Source organism: Netta rufina (assembly GCF_964035555.1).
Source record: "Netta rufina genome assembly, chromosome: 1".
In the NCBI taxonomy this organism is placed as follows: Eukaryota; Metazoa; Chordata; class Aves; order Anseriformes; family Anatidae; genus Netta; species Netta rufina.
Window position 1 is genome coordinate 142,236,303 of NC_140123.1, and position 21,909 is coordinate 142,258,211.

Here is a 21,909-nt window from a genome sequence, read left to right on the forward strand (position 1 = left end):
CTGGTCCACATCGAATAACCTCTTACTACTGCCAATTACTACTCAAGTGGCAGAGGTCTTCCCAGGAAATCCAAAAATTTTAGCCCTGCTAATAACACATAGAGGTGTTAATCTCTGCTTTACTAGATTCTTCCTCTCAAAGCCTAGGAAATTACACTACCATGTTAGGAATGATAAAAAGACTGTATATTTAAACATTCAGAAGAGGTCCCCTCAAATAATTCATCACACAAGATGAAATTGTGATGACGCGGTCCTACACACTTCATAGAAATTAAGATTTGCTGCACCCAGTGCAAAAGAAATGAGGGTTCTGTCCTACCTTTCACCCATCCTTTTTGATTAGAGGCCATGGGCTCAGAACAGATTGCTACAGATTTTATTCTTGTCTTGACAGTCTTTCTACAACATTCCTCATAACAGTCTGGATGATGTAAGGCACTGACTAATTACATTCACTGTGGAAGCCGTAACCGACTCACTTTACAGATGGGAAAGCTGAGACCACAATTTACCCAAGGCCATACAGTTTGCTAATACCAGAACCAGCAGATGGGCTTGAATGTCTTCCTCTCAACATTCAGTGCTTATTCTTCCACACCGTGTTCATTGCTGCTAGGGATGCTGAGCTGAGCTGACCTCCCCCTGCCAAAGGCAGGAATTCTGAGGACTCTTCGCAATGTTGAACCTAAATTCCTTTGTATTCAGCTTCCTTAGCATCATACACAACAGCAATTCTCAGTCTTTCGAGCAAGTCCTCAATGATTTTTTGAATCTCATCCTCTCCTCACTCCAGTCCCTTTCCACACTCCTCAAGTCCTCCCTTCCAGCTTCTGTTGCTTGCTTCTCACTTTTCAAATTACATAGCATCCTTCAGCTGTAGTAGCACTGGCATGGGGCCCAAGCTAATAAACCTATCAGAGCTTATTAACTTGGTAGCCAGTCTACCCCATCCTGCACCTCACGTCTAATGTGAACGTATCTCATTACTGTACAGTACTATACTTTTTATTACTCTACAGTCCTATACTATTACTATACTATATATTACTATCACTTACTGGTTGGGAACTGTCACAGAGGAAGATTATAGCAATGACAGAAGAGAACCAAAAGCTTTTGAATAGTATTCTTCCTTATCTTTATCCAGATAAAACATCCCTTCTTTTCTTGACCCCTCACCTCCATTTTGCTGTCTAACACTTTCTGATTTTGCATAAGAGAAATGGTTACAAGCAAACCGCTCCATATGCTGACTTCAGAACTCATCGATACAGAAAATGATGAAGTTTGTTATGCCATTATGTTTGTTATATTAACTACAAATACAAGAGCCACATGCCCATCTACTGTGCCAGTCTGTTTCAAATCCAAAAAGATTTTAAACTTTTTTTATTTTTGTACAGGAATCGCCCACTCAACTGGATACTACCATAGTCACCAAAGCAGCCATGGCTCCCTGAAAGGCAAGTTCCTTTCCATAGGCAGGCATTCACTCAAACACCTGCTGGCACAAATGCTGACAAACAAGCACAAATCCCATCTTCCCTTTCACAAGGTCCTATTTTGGGTTTAACAAATTAGTCTGAAGGTGACATCCTATTATAAGCTGACATAAAAATGCAGATCTTTTTTTAAACTTAACTATTGTACAACAGGATTTCCTTCCTGTAATAAGGATAAGGGAAAGTAGAGCTATCAAAACCACACAAGGAATTTTCTCCTGTTATTTATCCAATGTATAAACAACTGACTGAATTGCCTTCCATGGAACGTGCTGTAAACCTTGGTTTTAACCTCATTATGTTATCGCCATGCTGTGACATTGACCAGGCTTGTGCCATTTGCAATTGCCAGTAAAGTGACAGAGGCATTTTCCTCTCAGCTTCCTATCTCAGGCAGTCTATAGTTTTATTCCTAAATGTACATTATCTCTGTTCTAATGCATAATTGCAGGGATAACAAGCAGAAAGCCTCCATATCTGTTACAGCCTCTCATGCAGGCTAGCTTCAATTCCCCTCCAACTAGCTCCAATTTTTCTGACTGCATCAAGAGAATACAAAATTGTTCTTTGCACAGGGTCATGCATGAGCTTTTGCTACTTGAAAATTTAAGCAAAACCTCAGCAGAGTTCAGTAATACCAAAACAACATTGCACCTAATACGACTCCCCTCCATTTCTGCAAGTTTAATAGTTTTCCAGACAACACATTGTAGAAGTAAAACCAAAAACTTCTGAAGCCAATTTTAAGCTTTTGTTATTACTACATGATATCATTGTAACATATTTCTTAAAGCAAGTGGCAGAAATAACTCCAGTAAGCGCAAAAATGCAAAATCTGGGTTTTAGCATACATATGTGTATCTTGAAAATGAGAGTCTAAACTGCCAGCCCTAAACTTGATATAAGCAGCTTGATAATTTATAGGAATTCTTATGGCAAGTCAGATTGCAAAAGAACAGTCAGTGTGTGTGTGGTTTTTTGGCCTAAACTTCTAATGCATTACAGTTAATCACAATTCCTCACTAACACAAAAGACAAGGGATTATTTATTGGAAACTTCGGTATTTAGTTCCAATGTTTATGTAAGTAACTATGGCACAGTAACAAATAGGTCTTGCATCTAAAGACAAGGCTTATGCAAATGGAGTTATGAACCTATATTATTGGGTTTTTTTGTACACATGAATGAGGTATATGTCTCTTCGAGACTCCTATGGAAGACATACAGCAATAAGTATGCCCCATTGAACCAATGGCTGATAACATCCATGAAACTGACAAAGATTATAGTTATTCATCAAAACTTTACTTTGTTATAATTTTTCTCCTTTTACACACAGAAAACAAACCATTCAGTTCAGAATCTCTCTTCTCTGACCACCTTTTACTCAATGAGCTTATTCAAAATGACTTTTTTTTTAAACCTCAGACCTGAGAGAAAACATTGTTTGAAAAATTATGATGAACCCTTAGAAGAGGAACTTTTGGACTCAAAGTGAAAAGTGTCATTTTATTGGAAAAGTGTTGTTCTGTCACCTTCATATCTCTTAAAACAGTTACTATCTAGCATATATTTTCTGTCGATGGTTCCTCTGTGTCTCAGAAAGTTACGGATGGCTCAGGAAACCAGGGATGTGGTAATTTCTGTGGTGGCTTTATTGCTTAAGAATTAAATTGTAAAATGGAAGTGAAACAAGTTCTTACACAAGTGCAAGTTTCTTCTGGGCCACTATATGTTCTGTCAAACTCATGTTTCTGCACAAGACACACATGCGCACACTATTAACTCAAATGCATGCATTGCAGACACACTCCATTTCTGTTTCAGATTAAAGCCTTTGGAGCTCTAGACTTCATGGCTACAAAATACCAAATAACATCTGATTGCAAAATACATGCTCACAGGTAGAAAAAAATAGTCATGCAACTTTTGTAAAAGCACCAACTTTTTTAAGAAATTATCATCAACCCCAGCTTCCTTCTAGTCTGTTCCACGTGTAGTTTGGCTACATCAGAGTAAGACCTCTCTCTTCTGCAGTTCTTGCCATCTAAAATAGCTTTCCTTTCAGTCTGAGTTTCATCTATTCTTTCATTTCATTGCAAGACTTCTTTTTTAATAATAAAAAAAAAGAAACAACAAAACAACACCTTTGTCACATCCACTTGCCTCTGCTTTCCCTCCCTATTGCTCAGTACTTTACTCACTGATCACTATGCAATCCTGTGAACAGTTTGGTAATGCAGTAAATGATATACTCAAAAACTTTACTTCCTGACAGCAGGATATACCTGCCAATACATATAACACCCTGAGGAAAAAATCAAATAAAATAAGGGCTGGGACTAACAGGAGATAATGCTGAATTGACTTCAGTGGAACATGAAGCATAATTCAATGTCCTGGACAAACCATGTTACATCTTGTTATCTGCACCTTTTTCAAATCACAATACCAAAGGCTAGTGGGCAGTCAGATCTCTAGGGATAGATCTATAATGTAGAACAGTCTTAATTCCACTAGTGCAAACCCCTCCTAGGCCAGTTGATATTAAGTACCCCAATTACCATTTTTAATCACTTTTTCATTGAGATCCAAAGAACAAAATGGAGCTGAAGAGAGCCCCCATTTCACTTTCTTATCCTCTTACTTCTATGAAACAGCTAGACAGATATCTAAGATAACTATGCCTCCTCATCCTCAAACCCATTACACTTCTAAAGTCTCCTGAGATTGTAAATTTAGCTGTTTTGGTTTTGTTTGTTTTTAAATCTAACTCACAACTAACATGGATGTTTTGATGGATTGACCAAATGACATAAAAGATGCAAAAGATGCCTTGGAAAACAGATTCAGAGTAGCAACTCAGCTCACAAATTGCATATATTATTTAGTAATAGAGAAGTTTCAGTATAACTCATTCAATTATGAAGTTATTTGAACATACTTCCAACCTAGTATTAGTTAGCAGTCACTGAGATAAGGTAATACCCACACCCAATTAAACTCAAGACAAATTAGAGCTCCCCTAAACTTCAACTCTGTTTCATTTTTCTCTTTCAAACTTGTAAGACAGAATGTGCAACAATCAACATATTATCTTCGTATAGCCAGAGGATCAAATGAAACTGTGTTTTTATTAAAATATACTAATTTCTGAGAGATGCCATGCTGAGGTGTTCTAAACATACACACCATGGTTCATCATTGTTAAACACTGTGTCAAACTAGCAAAGAGATGGCAGCAAAAAAGAAACAACAAACCACAAATTCTCTTTATAAAAAAGATAGTATGGGTGTGAAATTAAATGTAAATATAGAGAATATTTAAAAAGTTAACAATTCTTATCTCCTCTGTTTTTAAACACCTTTACAAAGTTACAGTGGAAAAGCACTACACTAAGGTTAAAAAAAAAAAAAAAAAAAAAAAAAAAAAAGATCCAAAGAAGTCCTGAAGTTTGCAATTTCCTTTATGCAACTTCAATAGATATATAATCAGATTACTTTCTTACAGAGAACAGCATAGATCATTTCAATTATAATGTCTGTCAGCCACCCCAACTATCCCTACATTGGAAGTATGGCTCTTACTCCCTTCTCTGTTGCTCTAAAAATTCTAATGCCTAGGTACATTTTCAATCAGGAAATAGCATCCCAACTCTTAAACCCTGGGAGCAAGTTTTCATTATGATCCAACCGCGCAAGTAGGACATTTGTCCACGTGTTTTGGGGGAAGAAAAATGTCTTCTGCTAATTCAGTGAATAGCATTCCAGAACTGTTTTGCATTGTGCCCTTACTGAGCAGAATTATTTGCTATGACTTCATACTATGCCAAAAGCAAACACTCCCCTCCTTTATCTGTGGTAAAGATACTATGCTCTATCCTAAAGTGCCAGCATTAGCATCCGTGGTGACACAGGAAAAACTATATTATCCCAACAAGAGGGAAAGAAAACACATTCAACAAGACGTGTATCAGTGTGAAATGCAAGCATTAACACACTTCCCAGAAATTAGTCATCAGGCTGTGCTCCCATGCATCACCTGACAGGAGAACCGTATCAATTTCACAACAGCACTTTGTAAAACAAAAACATGATATAATCTGTAATTAAAGGATTTCTTCCACAAACACCTGCAGTTTAAACTTACCAAGCACTTTTGCAGCATGCAGGAATTCGCTAGCCAAAACATCACGCACAGCATCCGCGCGGTTTTTGGAACAATCTTTTCTAAAGCCAGCTCAACTGAAACAGGTGCTCACATGAATAGAGGAGACTGAGCACTCAAAACCAAATTTTACTTCATTATGTTATCATCTTTGGTGGATATATTTACATTCTGTAACTTCAACAGTCTCTCTGGTGACTTCTAAAAAGGACTTTCAAAGTAATGAGATTAGACACCATCAAGGACTTACCAGATTGGAATTGGTGGCATTGGAATCATCTTCTGGAAAGGGGATATAGATAGCTAAGGCCACACAATTGGCAAAAATAGTCAGTAAAATAATTATTTCAAATGGTCTGAGGAACGGAGTTAAGGAAATTGTTCTGAAATGTGCACACAAATAAAAAAAAAAATAAAAGACTTATAAGAATTCTGTTTAAAGAAAACATTCCAAGCCCCTTATATTCTGAAAAGAAACATATGCCTTTTTAAGTGCTTTTAGTTGCTCCCAGCCAAGAATCTTCCTAATATGTCAAAAGCAGTGTAGGCCAGTCGCGTGCCAGAGTAAACACAGATTTCTTAAAAGTTTTTTCTTCTTTTATTTATTTAGATAGCATTTTCCTTATTTTCCTTCAAGTGTGGCTGTACTATTTTTAATAACAGAAGCCTGTTCTGGAAGGACCATCATCTGTCCTCTTACAATTAGTTTCTCCGTGTCTTTTCCCTCTGCGTTTTCAAACCTTGAAGTAATTTTTAATAGAAGCTTACACTTTTTTCATACTCTCTCATATCTCAAAGTTAAATGCAAGGGCCCAAAAATATATGTACACATTCTGCTAGAAGACATTTAAATAATAAAACTTAAGGGGATAAAATGGGCTTTATCCAAAGTGTGCTTATATTGTTCATAGCCACATATTATTATTTTTTTCTTAAATTATTTGAGGTAGTACTTCTTTTTCTTGTGTTTGTATCCTGTCATCAACCTCCTTCAGGAGAGGAAAAAAAAAAAAACACCAACCCCTGAAAATCAAAAACAATATTTGGGATGTGCAACAAACCAACTCTGTACAACCTCTGCTGTCCCACTGTCTATGGAAAAATCAAAGGACATTTTTGTACTGACTTCAGTTTGCTGGCACTGTATTTTTATTTATTTTTTTTTTTTTTTTTGTGTGTGTGTGGACTTCTTAACCTTAGTAGCTGTGAAGTATCTCCAGTCAGACTAGAGACCAAATTTACAGTCTGTCTATATTTACTTGCCTGCAAGAATATCCTGTAGGCTAGCTCTGGGATAACTCACCAGTACTCTGGAGGGGAATGAAAAGCAGGAGAGGACAAGGAGAAAGCCAGGTAGTGCACTCCATGACACAGAGTGTGTTTGAGCATGAGTTTATCTACCACGGGACTGGTTTTGCAGCGTTGCCAAATGTCAACAGAGTATGCATGCTTCTGGTCAGCAGACTACCATTCTCAGCAGGTTTTAGCAAGAATGAACTGGAGATCAGGATGTCCAGCAGCCTGAACTGCAAGATACAGACAAACCCCAGGCACCTGACCTCTGCTCAGATACATTCTGTATTTCACAAGTGGAAGAGCCAAAGGCTTCCAAAACCTACTGAACTACCCTGCTTAAGCCTATGAATTCTATGAGATATACAATAACAAGGAGAAAGACAACAAGTAGGATCCTTTCTAGAAGGAGATTAATTCAATATGTCATTGTGGCAATTATGGCCTGTAGTCAAATAAGAAGCCAGAACAAATAAAAGGATAATGTGACAACTACACAGACAGTCTTGGGAAATTCCAGGCAACCTCAGAGATCTGCAGATATGGGTAGATACATTAGAGGTGAAATCAATGGGATTTCTCATGTACCTCAGGTTCGATACATAGTACTTACTGCATAAAGACCTCAATGTCCATAGGTTTTCTTTCTCTTAATTGCCTTTTGCCTACATTTTTTTTCTCCTAACAGGAATATTATCCATAAGCTTATTACTGTTTATGCATTTGTGTTTCTTTTTCATTTCTAGTCTCATTATACATTGTAAAAATACAGTGATATAAAAACTGTAAGTGCACTGCAAATCCAGCAGAATAAAAACATATTTTGCAAAGATTTACCTGTGTAATTACTTCATTTCACTTTTTCTTACATGCAATTGTACTTTCAGGCTCTTAACACTATAATGTTTGGGTCTGAAACACCATAGAAGTGCCATTTGATATTTAATATCTACTGTGCTTAGATTTCAGAGGTTCAGAAAATTAAGCTAAGTTTTTCTCAGTAATTTTCAGCAATTAGGAAAAGTCTGTGTACAGAATAAAATTAAATCTTATCACAGCCCTTTGATATTTTTATTTGTCATTGAAGTGTTTCATGTTTATAAATACTGTACATCCAATGAGAGGTTCTGATGAAAAAATATTTCCACCAACTCACCTAAAACCAAACAAACAAAAAAATGCAAGCGTCAGCATCTTTGGATTGCTTTAATCACATTGTTTGTCCATCCTCTTGATCTCAGCAGTGCTGTATCCTGGTTTACAACACATCATTCCCATCGTTCATTGCTGATCTTATTCATTTATCAAATGTCACTGCGCTCTTTCTCTAAAGACATGGTTACTGTCTTTAAAGACATGGGGTGCTGGCAAGTAACCCAATATTCAGCTTCATCCTGTTAGTCATCATCCATCATCTTATGCTTAAAGTATGAGAGCTATGCCAAAAGGGATGAATGGTAGCAACCTTAATCAAGGGGATTAAAAATTAGCATCAGAAGAGAGCAATAGGCAGACGGGAACTTTAAGGATATCTAACAATTGACAAGAGTATTTTTAACAAGTTGTTCTTCTGAAAAAAGATATCCATGTCAGTGAGACCTAATGTGATCATATTCTGCTTACATCTTTATAATGTCCCACCAGATCCCCAAAGGAACAATATTATCACATTGTCTTAAATGACTTTTTAAATTAGTATTTATATATTTTTTTAACATATTAACTACTGCTGAGTTCTGTACAGCCTTTCCCTGAAGTGCTTATCTACCCCTAACAATACTTTTCCATTTACTGAAGAACCCCATTAGCTTGTGATTTACTGATGATTACGGTTCAGGGTCAGTCTTGGTTTCTCTTTGGGGAGGCAGGGGAGGTATATTTTTATTTCAGTTTGTGAATTTTCTGTGAAATACAAATTCCAGCTTTTGTTGATCAGCCTTGGCTGACTAAAAAGACTTTGCTCCTTCCACACGATGAAGCCAACAGCCAAACTCTCATCGACTTTCCAGGAAAGCAGCACTGACCCTTGCCTTCTGCAGTTCTGTGTCAGTGGTTATCATCCATCATCTGTGACAGTCTGTCTCTTGATCAGCCTACTAGATCTGGCCTCATACTGCATTTGAGCATGTGGCAGGATTACTTTAGCTATTTTTCTTTTTCACTACTTTCTACTTCCCTACTTCCTAGTTTAACTGGCTTCAGATACCTCACATATCTCCCACTGATTTAAGCTTCAGGCACATGTTTTTAGAAGAGTAGAATTCAGCCCCTAACCATTATCATTTAAGCTTCTGGCAGTTTCATACACATGGGTATGGTTACAGCTTCAGTCCGAAATGTTTTTTCCCCAGCATAAATAATCTCAGTTAAAATATCAGATACTACTCATATACCTTACATTCCCAGTGGTGCCTTTCCACTTAATGTATTGATTTCCTCATACTTATGAGTAGCACCTGACACACGCTAACAAGTTGCTGTTTTTCCAAACAAGAACATCAAAAAGGATATTTCCATTCGACGATGCTGATGCATGCCCTCCGGATGGGATTTTTCAGTGTTAAACACAGCAGTGCCCGGGGAGGACGTGTAGCTGTGGTGGTACCCTGTTTTTTCTGTTTCCCGTACTGCTGCCGTTTTCTCTGTGTGGAGCTAGCTGTGGATATTGTTGCATTGCCAGCACTACCCATCAATTTGGCTTGCCTGGCAGCATCAATTGCAGCTTGCCAGGACAGAGCTGCCCCTGGAGTAGGGATATGCTCTGGGGCAAGCCCTGCAGCTGCATTGGCATTCATGTTGGCATGAGCTGGACGGGGACTCCCATAGTTGGAACCTGTGAAAGGAGAGGAGAAAAAAATTGTGATGATTTTTTTTTTTAAACCACAGAAAAGATAAAGGTGCTTTTTTGTTTGTTTTGTTTTTTAAATCATAAGTACCAGTAAAATCAAACTCTGAGGTTAAGGATAAGTGTGGGTTATCTGCTTACTAGGAGCTCGCTCCTCCAATTCAAGCTCCCCATTTTAAAGAGCTACTACTGTGTAGTCATTCATCTCGCAAGTCTCCCAACAAGACCCAATGGGCACTGCTATTCAAGTGCCTCCAATCAATACACCCTCCAGAGCTCCAACAGAAAAGAAATCATCTCTCTTTTCATTTTTTAACCATACTTTCTGCAAGTTAGATTGTTTGAAAGCTCAAAAGGTGAGGCTAGTTCTCATCACTACCACGCAGGCATTGAACACTCTGCTATTTGGTATGTGGCAAAGAAGCCAAATGATACTCTCAAATCTATCATGAAAAACATTATGTTTTCAATATTACTTTAAGATAAAGTGAAATTTCAACAATGAAATTGTCTCTGCAAACAGTGCATATGTATAAGCCTGACTAGAAGGAACACTGAAGCAGTAACTGAAACATAAAGGCAGAGTTCACAGCTTCTAGGTCCTAAAAGGATGCTGTACATATAGCTTAGACCAACCAACATACGTTTAAAGACTGGAACTGATTCCTTATCCTGAAAACTGATTTTAAGATAGCTAGACTATTGAAAAATCAATAGAGTAGCACTCACTTCAAAAGCATGTATTGACTCTTGTCATTCTTACGCTGTGACCTGGCAGCCCCATGTATTGCACCTCTTTTGGCTGAAACTGAAAAATCATATGCTTTCTCTCAATATTAATAACAGAATATATATGTCAGCTGATGTGTATGATACGTCGAAGGCCTTAACAGTGCAATAAATTAAAAGCACCTTCTCAAGCTACAGCAATTATTCCATTATTTCAGTAAAGACAGTTATTAAGCCACCTGTGCCTCTTCAATGAGAATGTTTCCCTTGCCTCTGATCAGAAGAGACTACACTTCAGAAAAGTGCACGTGGACAGGATGAATAGTAGAAAGCCAGGGAAGGAGTTAGATCACCTTTTCTTTCAAAGCAATTCAAAGTCTACTGTTGACTGTGTTTGACTTTAGATTAATGTAGAAACATGGTGCCATCAGATAGATCAGACAGGGTCCTATAGACCACTGGACAAAGCAAACAGATGAATACATGACTATCTGCTTTCCTTAAACTCTTGGATGAAAGATGATCAAAACCAGGGGAACAAGCACAACGCTTCAAGGTTTTGAAATAAAATAATTACCCAAGAAGAATATTTTATAGCTAGATGTGCAATGCCAAGAAATCACAGCAATGACTGCATTAGAAATGAATTAAAGCAGGTAAGATAAATATAAATAGATTGACAACCACAGTGCTACAAGAGATTTCCCTATCCAGAAAGCATGCAAGATCTTGAAGTTCATGTCACTGAATTGCAAGGAAGGAAATGATAGGGTCAGATGTTATTTTATGTCAGGCACTGCCTTGAGATTTGCAGGCTGTCAAAGTTTCACTGCATAGTGGGAAAATCGAGAGCTTGTCTCTGTCACCGAAAAGCCTCCTAGCTGCAAACCAGCCAAAGGAAGCTGGTGAATAATATGACTGATATGTGAAAGAGAAAGCTGAAAGAAGCAAGAAATGGGAAATAGTTAATTCAAAATTTCTCAGATTTTGAAACTGAAGAAAAATAGCTTTAAGAATCACACGGACTAAGCAGATTTCTTAGATGAAGCAGGCAATCAACTGGCAGACAAACTTAGTTAGTTTTCTAAGACTAAGCAAATTGTACAGAGCACTGCTCCTAGGATACATATTTTTTTTCCAGACTAGTTCCAGATGCAGTTTTCCTCTTTAGCATCCATTTGACCTTCCTAGCCTGAGGCAGGCTGGGAAGAAATAAATGGAAAATTACTCTAATTATTCTCCCAACTCCGGCTCTTCTTTAATACTAACCCATTAGAGCAGATAAGAAAGATGCCTGTATTTTCCAGTAGAAGTAAGCTTGCTGATCCATAGTCACTGTGTTCTTATCATGCTGACTAGACCATGTGGTCCTGAAAATAAACAGCTGCTGTATCTTAATGAAGAGGTTTTTGCAAGTTGGGAACGTGTTAAGCTTCTCCATTACTATTGCTTATTAGTTAGGTTTCACATGAGGATACAGGTCTATGCATTTTGACTTTGATGTGCCAGCAAAGTCAAGTATACAGCTTCTGGTGGTTTCGTTACTTTTGCTTCTACCACAGTCACTAGTCCCCTAATAAAGTGCTTTATCTCAAATTAACTTCAAAAGATGAGCCAGTAATGACAGATTTATATCAACAAATATTATAAATATTGATTACTGATAAAGATCTGTCTGTTTTATGAAGCTCAGAGGCTACAGACTATCTGTACTAAATAACTAACGGCAGTGACAAATGACTTGATCTACAGGCAGTTTAGAGAAATGGATTAAATTAAAAAGAGTGAAGCTCACACAGCTCCACAGAAAGTACATTGAAGAACTGAGCAAAATATTTTCAAGGACAGCATAGCCAAACTTGCAGGGAGAAAACACCACAAAACTGTAGTGCAGCTGTAACTTGAGAGCTGCACTTACTGGAACTGCTATTTTCATTTTGCAATGTAGCAGTTAAGATACTTCATTCTGCTTCTCCACAACAAATAAAGTTTCAGTATACCTAAATCACTTTAATCACATTTATTTATGCAGTTATGAAGCTGGAAGTTGACCAGAAATGGGAAGTGGAGATTCAACCCCCATCCAAATGGAGTAACTCACTAAGCACTGGGATATGCAACATCACCACCTCACTAATCCCTAGCACCCTTTAGCAAGGATTTGTGCTGTTGACTGTGTCCAGCTGGTGCACAAAACTCTTCCCTCTCATGTATTTCTGTTATGGATCATGAATTTAAATGTTTGAATATTAATTAAACAGAAAAGTCCACATAAATGAACAAATTAGATTCCAAGGTCTTTGGTATAGACTTGAATTTCTGCAAAGACTTAGAACCATTTCAAATGTCAAAGTAACAGAAATACAGCATTCAAAATCAGAATTAAGTCAGAAAAACAACAGATAAGGTTGCCATACAACAAGAAATGAACCATGTTCCACAAAATGCCTGACACTGTAAGCCTACAACTAAATAATCAAAAGGGTGCATAGTGATGACCATTAAAGCGTTTAAGTGCCATTTGCATTCTAGTAATGTACATCTGTCATGCCACCTATTAATTAACAGCAGCATTTAAAGAAATAAAAAATCTAAGCAGTGACCATTCTGAATGAGAAGTGGTAAAGTTAACGGCATGATGGAATTGCAACTTGTAAATTTGTTGAATTTATCTATTTAGCCACAAATTTATTATAGATAAACTTGTGCTTAGATTAATTCTTCAAAAGAAAATACAGCAGTGCCAGTGTGGGGCTTCGCTGTTTTTCCCCTGTCCCTCCATCGCTAGAAACAGCACAATCCTAAAAATGCAAACCTCGAAACAATGATGTTGCACAATTGTGTTTTTCCACAAAGCAGAGGGAAAATGAGTACAGTAAAATAAAAAATTGGTTAAATCAATACCTTAGCTGAACACCAAGAACAATCATACACGAATTAGGAAACTGGTAACACTACAAAGATCATGTAAGGCGAACTCAAGCACACAGGGAAAATGTTTACGAGACTGAGGTAAGAGGTGCCGAACAAGGAACATGAAAAACAAAACTACCATATGTTATCGTCTGTTAATAATTCAAAGAACATGGAAAACATTGATCCATTAACCAATGGAGACAGAGAGCATTCAAGAGATGATGTCAATAAGGCTTAAGTGTTATATGTCCTTTTTGCATCAATTTTCACTAAAGAAAAAAAAAAACGACTGTTCAAGTGCTGGTGACTAGCACAATAATTTTCAAAATGAAACAGGTATAATTTCCAACTGTAAAGGGAAAGAATAAGTTTAGAAAGTGCTTAGATAAGTAGGATGCTAGCTGAAAGCCTGTACATTAGGTACAGCATCCTAAAATATTTAAGAAGATTTCTGAAATAATCTCAAAGCTGTTAGCTGCAGTTTTCATCTCAGAGTACAGGAGAGATCTGAGAAATGGTAAACGTCAACCCGATTTGAAAAAAAAAAAGTGGGGAAGGAGCAGAAGTGTATATTCAGTTGAGCTTCGGTATCCAGAAATAAATAATACAGAATAAGTAAAAATTGTTAGCAAGTTCCTGAAGGACAAGGAAAAAAAAAAAATAATAAAAAATAACAGCAGACATGCATCTGTCATGAATACACATCATGAATACACATTAATTTTCACATTGCATAAAAGGAAACTAACTCCTTCCACAACAGTGCAACAGAATTCACGGGCATGACAGAAGCAGCAGTTGCCACATCTCATGACTTAATTAATACTTTCATAAGCTCTTGTATAACAATTTAACAAGGATGCTAGGAACATATGAATAAGAAAAAAAGAAATGCTACAGTACAAGTACAATGACCATACAGTGGGTTCCTGAGAACAGTTACGAATGGTACATAGTCTAATTTAGAGGATGTCATATGGAGATACGCAAATGCCTGCCCTGGATCTAATCCTGTTCAATGTCTTCATTAATGATCTGGATGATGAAATAGTGAATAGTGTTATTAAATGTGTATGTAACTGTGAAGCTGGGAGGTACAGCAAATACACAGAAGGACAGAATTTGAATTCAAAATAAGCTTCATGAATTGGAGAGTCTTAAAAATAGCATAGAGTTCAGCAGGGAAAAACTTAGTGCATTTAAGTGAAATGAATCATCTACCCAAATTACTTTCAGAAGGGCCTTGGGGGTTATAGCGGTTGCCCAACAGAACAGGAGTTGATACTGTCATACTGCTTTCCCACCACAAAATGCAAACATCTCAGCGTAGTACATATAAGCAGGTATACAATCTATGCAACACAAGTGATCCTTCTCTTCCTATGCTCAGCATTGGCAGGGCATCAGCTGAAATTTGGTGGGCAGCTTCAGGTTCTACACTTCAGGAAGGATGTGACTCAGTTCAGGCTGTCTAGAAGAGAGCAATGAGATCAACCAAAGATCAACCAAAATATGAACTCTAAGGCAAAGTGACAGAAATGAGAATGCCAGAACTTGGACTGATGGAGAAGAGGACCTGGTAAGTTAAATATTATATATAATACACATAGGTATGAAAATACTTTTAAAAGCATATATATGTTGTTTCAAAAAACAGAAGGAGAATAATCTATCACTATACTCACAGTGAGTTTTCTTGCTTAAGAAGCAATGGCTTTTACAATGAGAAAAAAAAATAAATAAGAATATACATTAGGAAAAAAATTACTAACAATAGTAACAATACCGTCTGTGTATGATCTCCTGGATTGCTGGTAGTACCTCCCACACTCTAGGTCTTTTAAACCAGGCCAGCCATTCCTCTGGCATCACATACATGAGTCAAGATTTGTAGTGAGTAGTCATTTTTCCTGTTAGACTTACACAAATTTGACTGAAGAAGGGCCTTTGCACAGAAATTTAGAGGTAGAACCCTGGAACTTCATTTCTTTGGTTTTAAGACCACACTCTGCAAACATATTTTTCTAAAATTCTTTCAGCATATCAGGACAATAACTAGCCATACATAAAGCTTAAAATCCTAGAGTGAAACCCAACTTATTTGTATGAAAAAATAGCCTTTTCCAGAAAATTAAATCATTAAACTGTCTATTGACTTTCCTTAAAATTTCAACTCGTTGATGCAAGAAGACACACACACACACAATTCAATGCTCCTAAAGGATGATCTGGATATTTTGCCTTCTTTGCCACTGGAAGAACAAAAAGAGAGAGAGAGAGAGAGAGAGAGAGAGAGAGAGAACACCTTTGGAAGTAATTTTCAAGTAGCAATAGCAAATACAGTAAAAGCTGAATTGCAATTTTAACTATGGCTCTTCCTACAACAGACTTTATAATATATACATACACTTTTAAACATCATGTCAGACTAAAATTCTGCGTGTAGTAGTTAGCCCAGATAAGAGAGTTAAAGAATTTTTGCTGTAAATTGTTTTGGAGTTTCAGAACACACACAAAGGATACATGATTTAAGACAGTTCATTCACTGTATTTGAGACTAAACATTTTTTAAAATCTAAACAAAAGATCTTATTCAAGAACCATACTTCATTTGCAACTAGATCTTTGTTTTCCTTTATCTCCCCCCTCCAAACTGAGCTTTCTTTTTGCTGCACACCATTAATGTAAAAAAGATGCTGTGAGCTACCAGCAGTGTGAAAAAACAAGTCCATCTCAATGAAGAGAGCAAGTGCACAAGCTTCTTTCACGTCAAGTAATGAATGCTTCTAGATTAAATATTTACACTTGGAAAATTTACTGGGGATTCTGCACGGTAAATTTTTATAGCTTTGCCAACTTTATTTAGATTATGAATTTTCTAAGAAAGGGACAGACGTTTATTCTACATTGGTAAAACATCCAGCACAATGGATTCCCAGGTTGGGAATAAGCAATAATAATTCTATCAATGTCAGATTAATTTTAGGACAACTCTTCCCTCCAAGTTCACCCCATATACATTTTTTCCATGTGAACATACCTCGTTTCACTAGAGTTTATTGGAAACCCTCTGCCCTCCTGATAAGATCTTTCCTCCATATGCACTCTCTTAGACATGCAAAAGATCTGGGCACTGGAACAGAGATTTCTGTGATTTGCCCTCCAAGCACTGTGAGCTCCAAGATTACTCTAATGCAGATGTGTGTGCACAATGACCCAACTGTTCCTTCTAGTATACAGCTTGTTTGCACTAGGAAATAATTAACTCAGGTGAGGCCCAGGAGAGCCCAGAGCACAGTATTCTTTGACACCACTGTAATCATCAGGCCTTTATGCAGCCAGTTGTGCTATCTGGACAATACCCACCACTCTGAAAGAGGCTGGACAGACTTGAACAAAATCTAACAGATTTGAATGGAAGTATTTTGAGAGCCAAGCTCAGCCTTGTAAGATAAATATATGCCTAGTAAAACTGATCAGACACTTGCAAGGCTCTTCCAGTATCATTTCCCTGTATGATACAATTTGCCATCTTGTGATAAGAAAAGGATGGAGAAAACACAGAAACAAGAATAGTGTTAATTAAAGGATATGATCTTTCATACTCCAGCACAACCATAGTATTTTTTCCACGAGTACAAAACAGTGTATTTTTAGTTTTTAATTACAACTTCTATCCACATTTAAAAGAGGCAATCTATGCCTAATGATTAAACAATGAACAATTATTGCTATAAAAAAATCAGTAATTTATTCAGCAGAACAATGACCTGAAATAATATTTATTGTCTGTCAGTCACAGAATCACCTAGGTTGGAAGAGACCTCCAAGATCACCTAGTCCAGCCTCTGACCTAACACTAACAAGTCCTCCACTAAACCATATCACTAAGCTCTACATCTAAACATCTTTTGAAGACTTCCAGGGATGGTGACTCAACCACTTCCCTGGACAGCCCATTCCAATGCCTAACAACCCTTTCAGTAAATAAGTTTTTTCTAATATCTAAATGCTCATATGGTGCTCCTATGGGAAGGCCCATGCCCCCTGTCGCTGGGTGTTTGAGGAGCCAGCCTGTTCCCCGCATCGTTGCGGTGCCAATGATACTGCCTGTATCTGTCTGTGGGCTGGGCGCTAGAGGTCCTTTGGGCACTGGAGTCTCTTGTGCCGCTGGTGCTATCCCTCCGCCCATGACACCTCTCCTTCTGGTCAGGTGCATTCCTTCTTGGTGCTTCACTGGACTGCATGGCTGTCCTTGCACACCAAGGAGGCCTGCAGCTCGCCTTGCTCTTCTAGTCTCCTTCCTGCCACACAAGCTGGCAGTCAGAGGGCCAAGATGCTCAGAGAATGGTGGGCTGGCTGCAGGGGGCCTGTTTTATAGGGCCCAGGGCAGTGGTGGCCACTGTAATCTCAGCAAGCCTCTGTCATGGAGTGGCCCACGCAGTCAGTATGCTTCATTTGAAAAGTGAGCCTTTCACAGAATCACAGAATTTCTAGGTTGGAAGAGACCTCAAGATCATCGAGTCCAACCTCTGACCTAACACTAACAGTCCCCACTAAACCATATCCCTAAGCTCTACATCTAAACGTCTTTTAAAGACCTCCAGGGATGGTGACTCCACCACTTCCCTGGGCAGCCTGTTCCAATGTCTAACAACCCTTGCGGTAAAGAAGTTCTTCCTAAGATCCAACCTAAACCTCCCCTGGCGCAACTTAAGCCCATTCCCCCTCGTCCTGTCACCAGGCACGTGGGAGAACAGACCAACCCCCACCTCGCTACAGCCTCCTTTAAGGTATCTGTAAAGAGCAATAAGGTCGCCCCTGAGCCTCCTCTTCTCCAGGCTGAACAAGCCCAGCTCCCTCAGCCGCTCCTCGTAGGACTTGTTCTCCAGGCCCCTCACCAGCTTCGTCACCCTTCTCTGCACCCGCTCAAGCACCTCCATGTCCTTCTTGTAGCAAGGGGCCCAAAACTGAACACAGTACTCGAGGTGGGGCCTCACGAGAGCCGAGTACAGGGGGACGATCACCTCCTTAGCCCTGCTGGCCACACTGTTTCTTATGCAAGCCAGGATGCTGTTGGCCTTCTTGGCCACCTGAGCACACTGCTGGCTCATAGTCAGCCGCTTTAATATTCATATGAATATGAATATTCGGCTTTAATACACATGAGCTCAAAACCCCATGGTAGGATGTTCAAACATGAAGTAGGCAGAACCATCACCAGTCTTCCATTACTTACTTCAAAGAAAGCAATCATTAGGTTGGAAAACACCTTCAAGATTATCAAGTCCAACCATCAACCTGACCCATCAAATCCCATCACTAAACTACATCCGTTAGTGCCATGCCTACATGTCTTTAAATACCTCCAGGGATGGGGACCCCACCACTTCCCTGAGCAGCCCATTCCAATGCCTGCCTGACCATCCACCCTCTCTGTGAAGAAATCCTTCCTAATGTCCAACTTAACCCTTTTTTGTTTGTTTGCTTGCTTTTGTGTGTTTTTGTTTTCTTTTTTTTTTCCTGAAATGAGACATGATCCTGTACTTGTTGTAAAAATTTTTGTTTGTTTTTTACTGACAATTTTTTTTTTTTTGCTTATTTGTTTTAACAGCTCAGTCAACTATAACAAATAATAGAATCCCCCTCATCCCCCCTGCTAACTATCAGGACAATAACAAGCTATCATCTGATTTCACCACACAAGTGTCCCTTCCTTTAATTCTCTAGTTTTATCTTTCTGTTCTGAAAGAAAACCAAAGCAACAGTCTCTTTTTCTTTCTTCACTAAAGAGACACCTTGTCAAATTTTGCTCAGAATAATCTAGAAAACCACAAGTTTGAAAACTTTTAGCACTCATAAAAATCCATCTAGCTTCTTCTTTGCTCTTCTGTGACTGGATTCAAAGAGCATGAAAAGAATCAGAAGCAAGGGCCCTTTTTTAGGAGGAGGAAGAGGAAAAAAAAAAAAGCAAGGAGCCTACTAAATGTTAAGCTACATTTTCTACACCAAGGCAAGTGTCTAATATGAAGTCTGATAATTGATATAGATATCAAGAGAAACAGAGAAGTCCATAGAATAATTCAACTGGTTAAAAAATTCTAATTGAAGATAATTTTATTGGTAGGGGAAGGTCAATTTTCTTTGAAGGACTTCCACTTTCTTGTAGCTTTTAAGCTATAGTATACAAAATGCAAAGAAACCCACAAATAATCCTTTTTAGTTTCCTGATGCACACTTCTGGTGGAACCTAGATTAAGTTCTCAGAAATCAATCCAGGGAAAATTTTCTTTTCCTTCAACCGTAGCTCACTCGTGAAACTAAAAAATAGCAATGGAAGACCAGTGACATAAAAATCCTTTTTTTTTTTTTTTTCTTTTAGACTAATACCGGTTTTGTATTCATCTCAAACAAGTCTGAGTGAACCAATTAGCTACATGTTTGAAGGAATGGCGAGCAGGAACTTTTACACAAAACTGGAGTTCTGCTGTGATAATGCAATCTCCCACAGAATGCAAAACGCAAAGGTATTTCTAACACTAGATGGAATATAATTTAAAAGCCATGTTCTTCACTTATAGCAGTTATATAGTACCTATCAGCACAAAACCTGTGCTAAAACATACATACAATGTCATGGTAAATTTCTTGGAATGGCATACTATTTGGACAAACTTTAGGCACAGTTCCTCAAATAGGGGCATCAGAGTGAGCTTTCTTGCTTAAATGCCTCTTTTTGCACCATTCATCCAAAATAAAGCTACCACCATGAAAGATGTTGAGATCAAGTACATCTTCAGTAAAAATTTCCTTGACATCAGTAAAATTCCTCTGGAGATTAACTGTAACTCAGTAGAGTGGATTCTTCTGACAAACTTGTCAGCTTAACTGCTCATCATTTTCTTATTGGTGAATAATGATTACTCTTCACTTAGCAAGTAATCTAAATATAACTGTTTTAAAAAGAAAGAAGATTCTCATAGGTTTAAAATAGCTTTTACTGTATTAGATGGCATCCAAATTCTTTGTCTGAGAACACACAGTGGGGTAGCAATCAATACAGAAAACTGTTAATGTGATTTGCCTCACCCCACCCAAACCATTGGAAAAAAAGAGATCTTGTCTAAGCTCCCTCTGGGGTCAGTGCAGAGGACCATTCCTTCCACCCTTAAGACAGATGTCTGAAGTATAAGTGAAACCAGCCTCTGGAAGTACCAATCTTCTCATGTTGTACACAACTAATTGAAAATATAATTTTAATTGCACATCAAATTTAAGTGGATAAAATGAGATGAAATGACTCCCACATGTGTGGGGAGTTATACGCATGCACATGTGCTTGTGCATAAGGTACAGAGCAACTCTATTGTTGCTTTTCTGCAAAAGAGTATGCTAAATGTTGTTTTTATTATGGCTCAAAACATGTAACAGAGTCTGGAAAACACAAATATGTGACATCTAAATAATTCAAAGCCTGCTGTTTCAATGATTCTTCATCCTAGAAAAATCAATCTCAGTTCTTTATAAACTGATACCATTCTCGGTCCCAAAATAGCAGTCTCTTCCCAGTTGCATCAGGTAGATGACTGCTAAAAAATACATATATAACCACAAAAAATAGGCCTATATAAAGATGTCTAAGCTATGAAGTATGAATTTCAATAAAGACCCAAATAAATAAATAAATAAAAGACAAACACTTTCACATACAGAACTAAATGGAGATCAGCCCTGATAAACCATACACAGTGCAAACTCTTCTGGCTTTTCAGGTTGAGATTTTTACTTCCTCTTGTTGTTTATGGGGTCAGTATTCAGATGTGTAAAACCAAACAGCAGTCAGAGCTCGTTGGAAAGGACTTAGCAAGTAAGTAAAAGAAGAGCACATGTCTGACCTTCCTTTACATGGGAAGTACTCCCTGCCAGCCCTCTCTCCCAATGGTAAAACCTACATTAGGAAGTCATTCATCCACAATATCATACAACAACTTGGGCTAAAAGGGTCCTCTGAAGGCCATCTGGTCCACGCCCTGCCTCCTTTTTTGCCCCCTCATCTGAAGTGGGCAGGTTTTGTTGGCCCCTGTGACAACCTATGACCGTACATTGCACTAGTACTGTTTCTGAGTCTGTGAGAAGGGTTGCAAGGGCTGAGAACACAGCAACCACCTGAACCAAAGGTACATGAATGAGCAAAGATTCATAATATGAATGATACTGACGAAGGACTCGTAATATGAATTATCATAAGATAATATGGTACATACAATTGTGTCAAAGTATTTCTCTCCCAAAATAAAAGATAGGATCAATCCTTCTTGTATTCCTGTTTTATCCAGCTACCCAGTTTTCAAATTCACTTTCTATTCAGTGCCATATGTGTTGTCCTCTCAGAGAATATGGCTAGCTTCTCATTCTACCCACATTTCCTCACAAAACATACATAGTTTTAACA

General features: G+C 38.0%; 1 protein-coding gene across 1 annotated transcript in view; it reads right to left on the minus strand.

Moving 5' to 3' along the window:
• Nucleotides 1-21,909, minus strand: part of CACNA1C (calcium voltage-gated channel subunit alpha1 C) — a gene marked incomplete at both ends in the record, with an annotated part of 472,734 nt that overhangs the window by 391,521 nt on the left and 59,304 nt on the right. The window contains 2 exons of the mRNA XM_084282170.1: nt 5,925-6,030; nt 9,479-9,800. Coding sequence (XP_084138296.1) covers nt 5,925-6,030; nt 9,479-9,800 — 428 coding nt within the window. The remainder of the gene's footprint in view (nt 1-5,924; nt 6,031-9,478; nt 9,801-21,909) is intronic.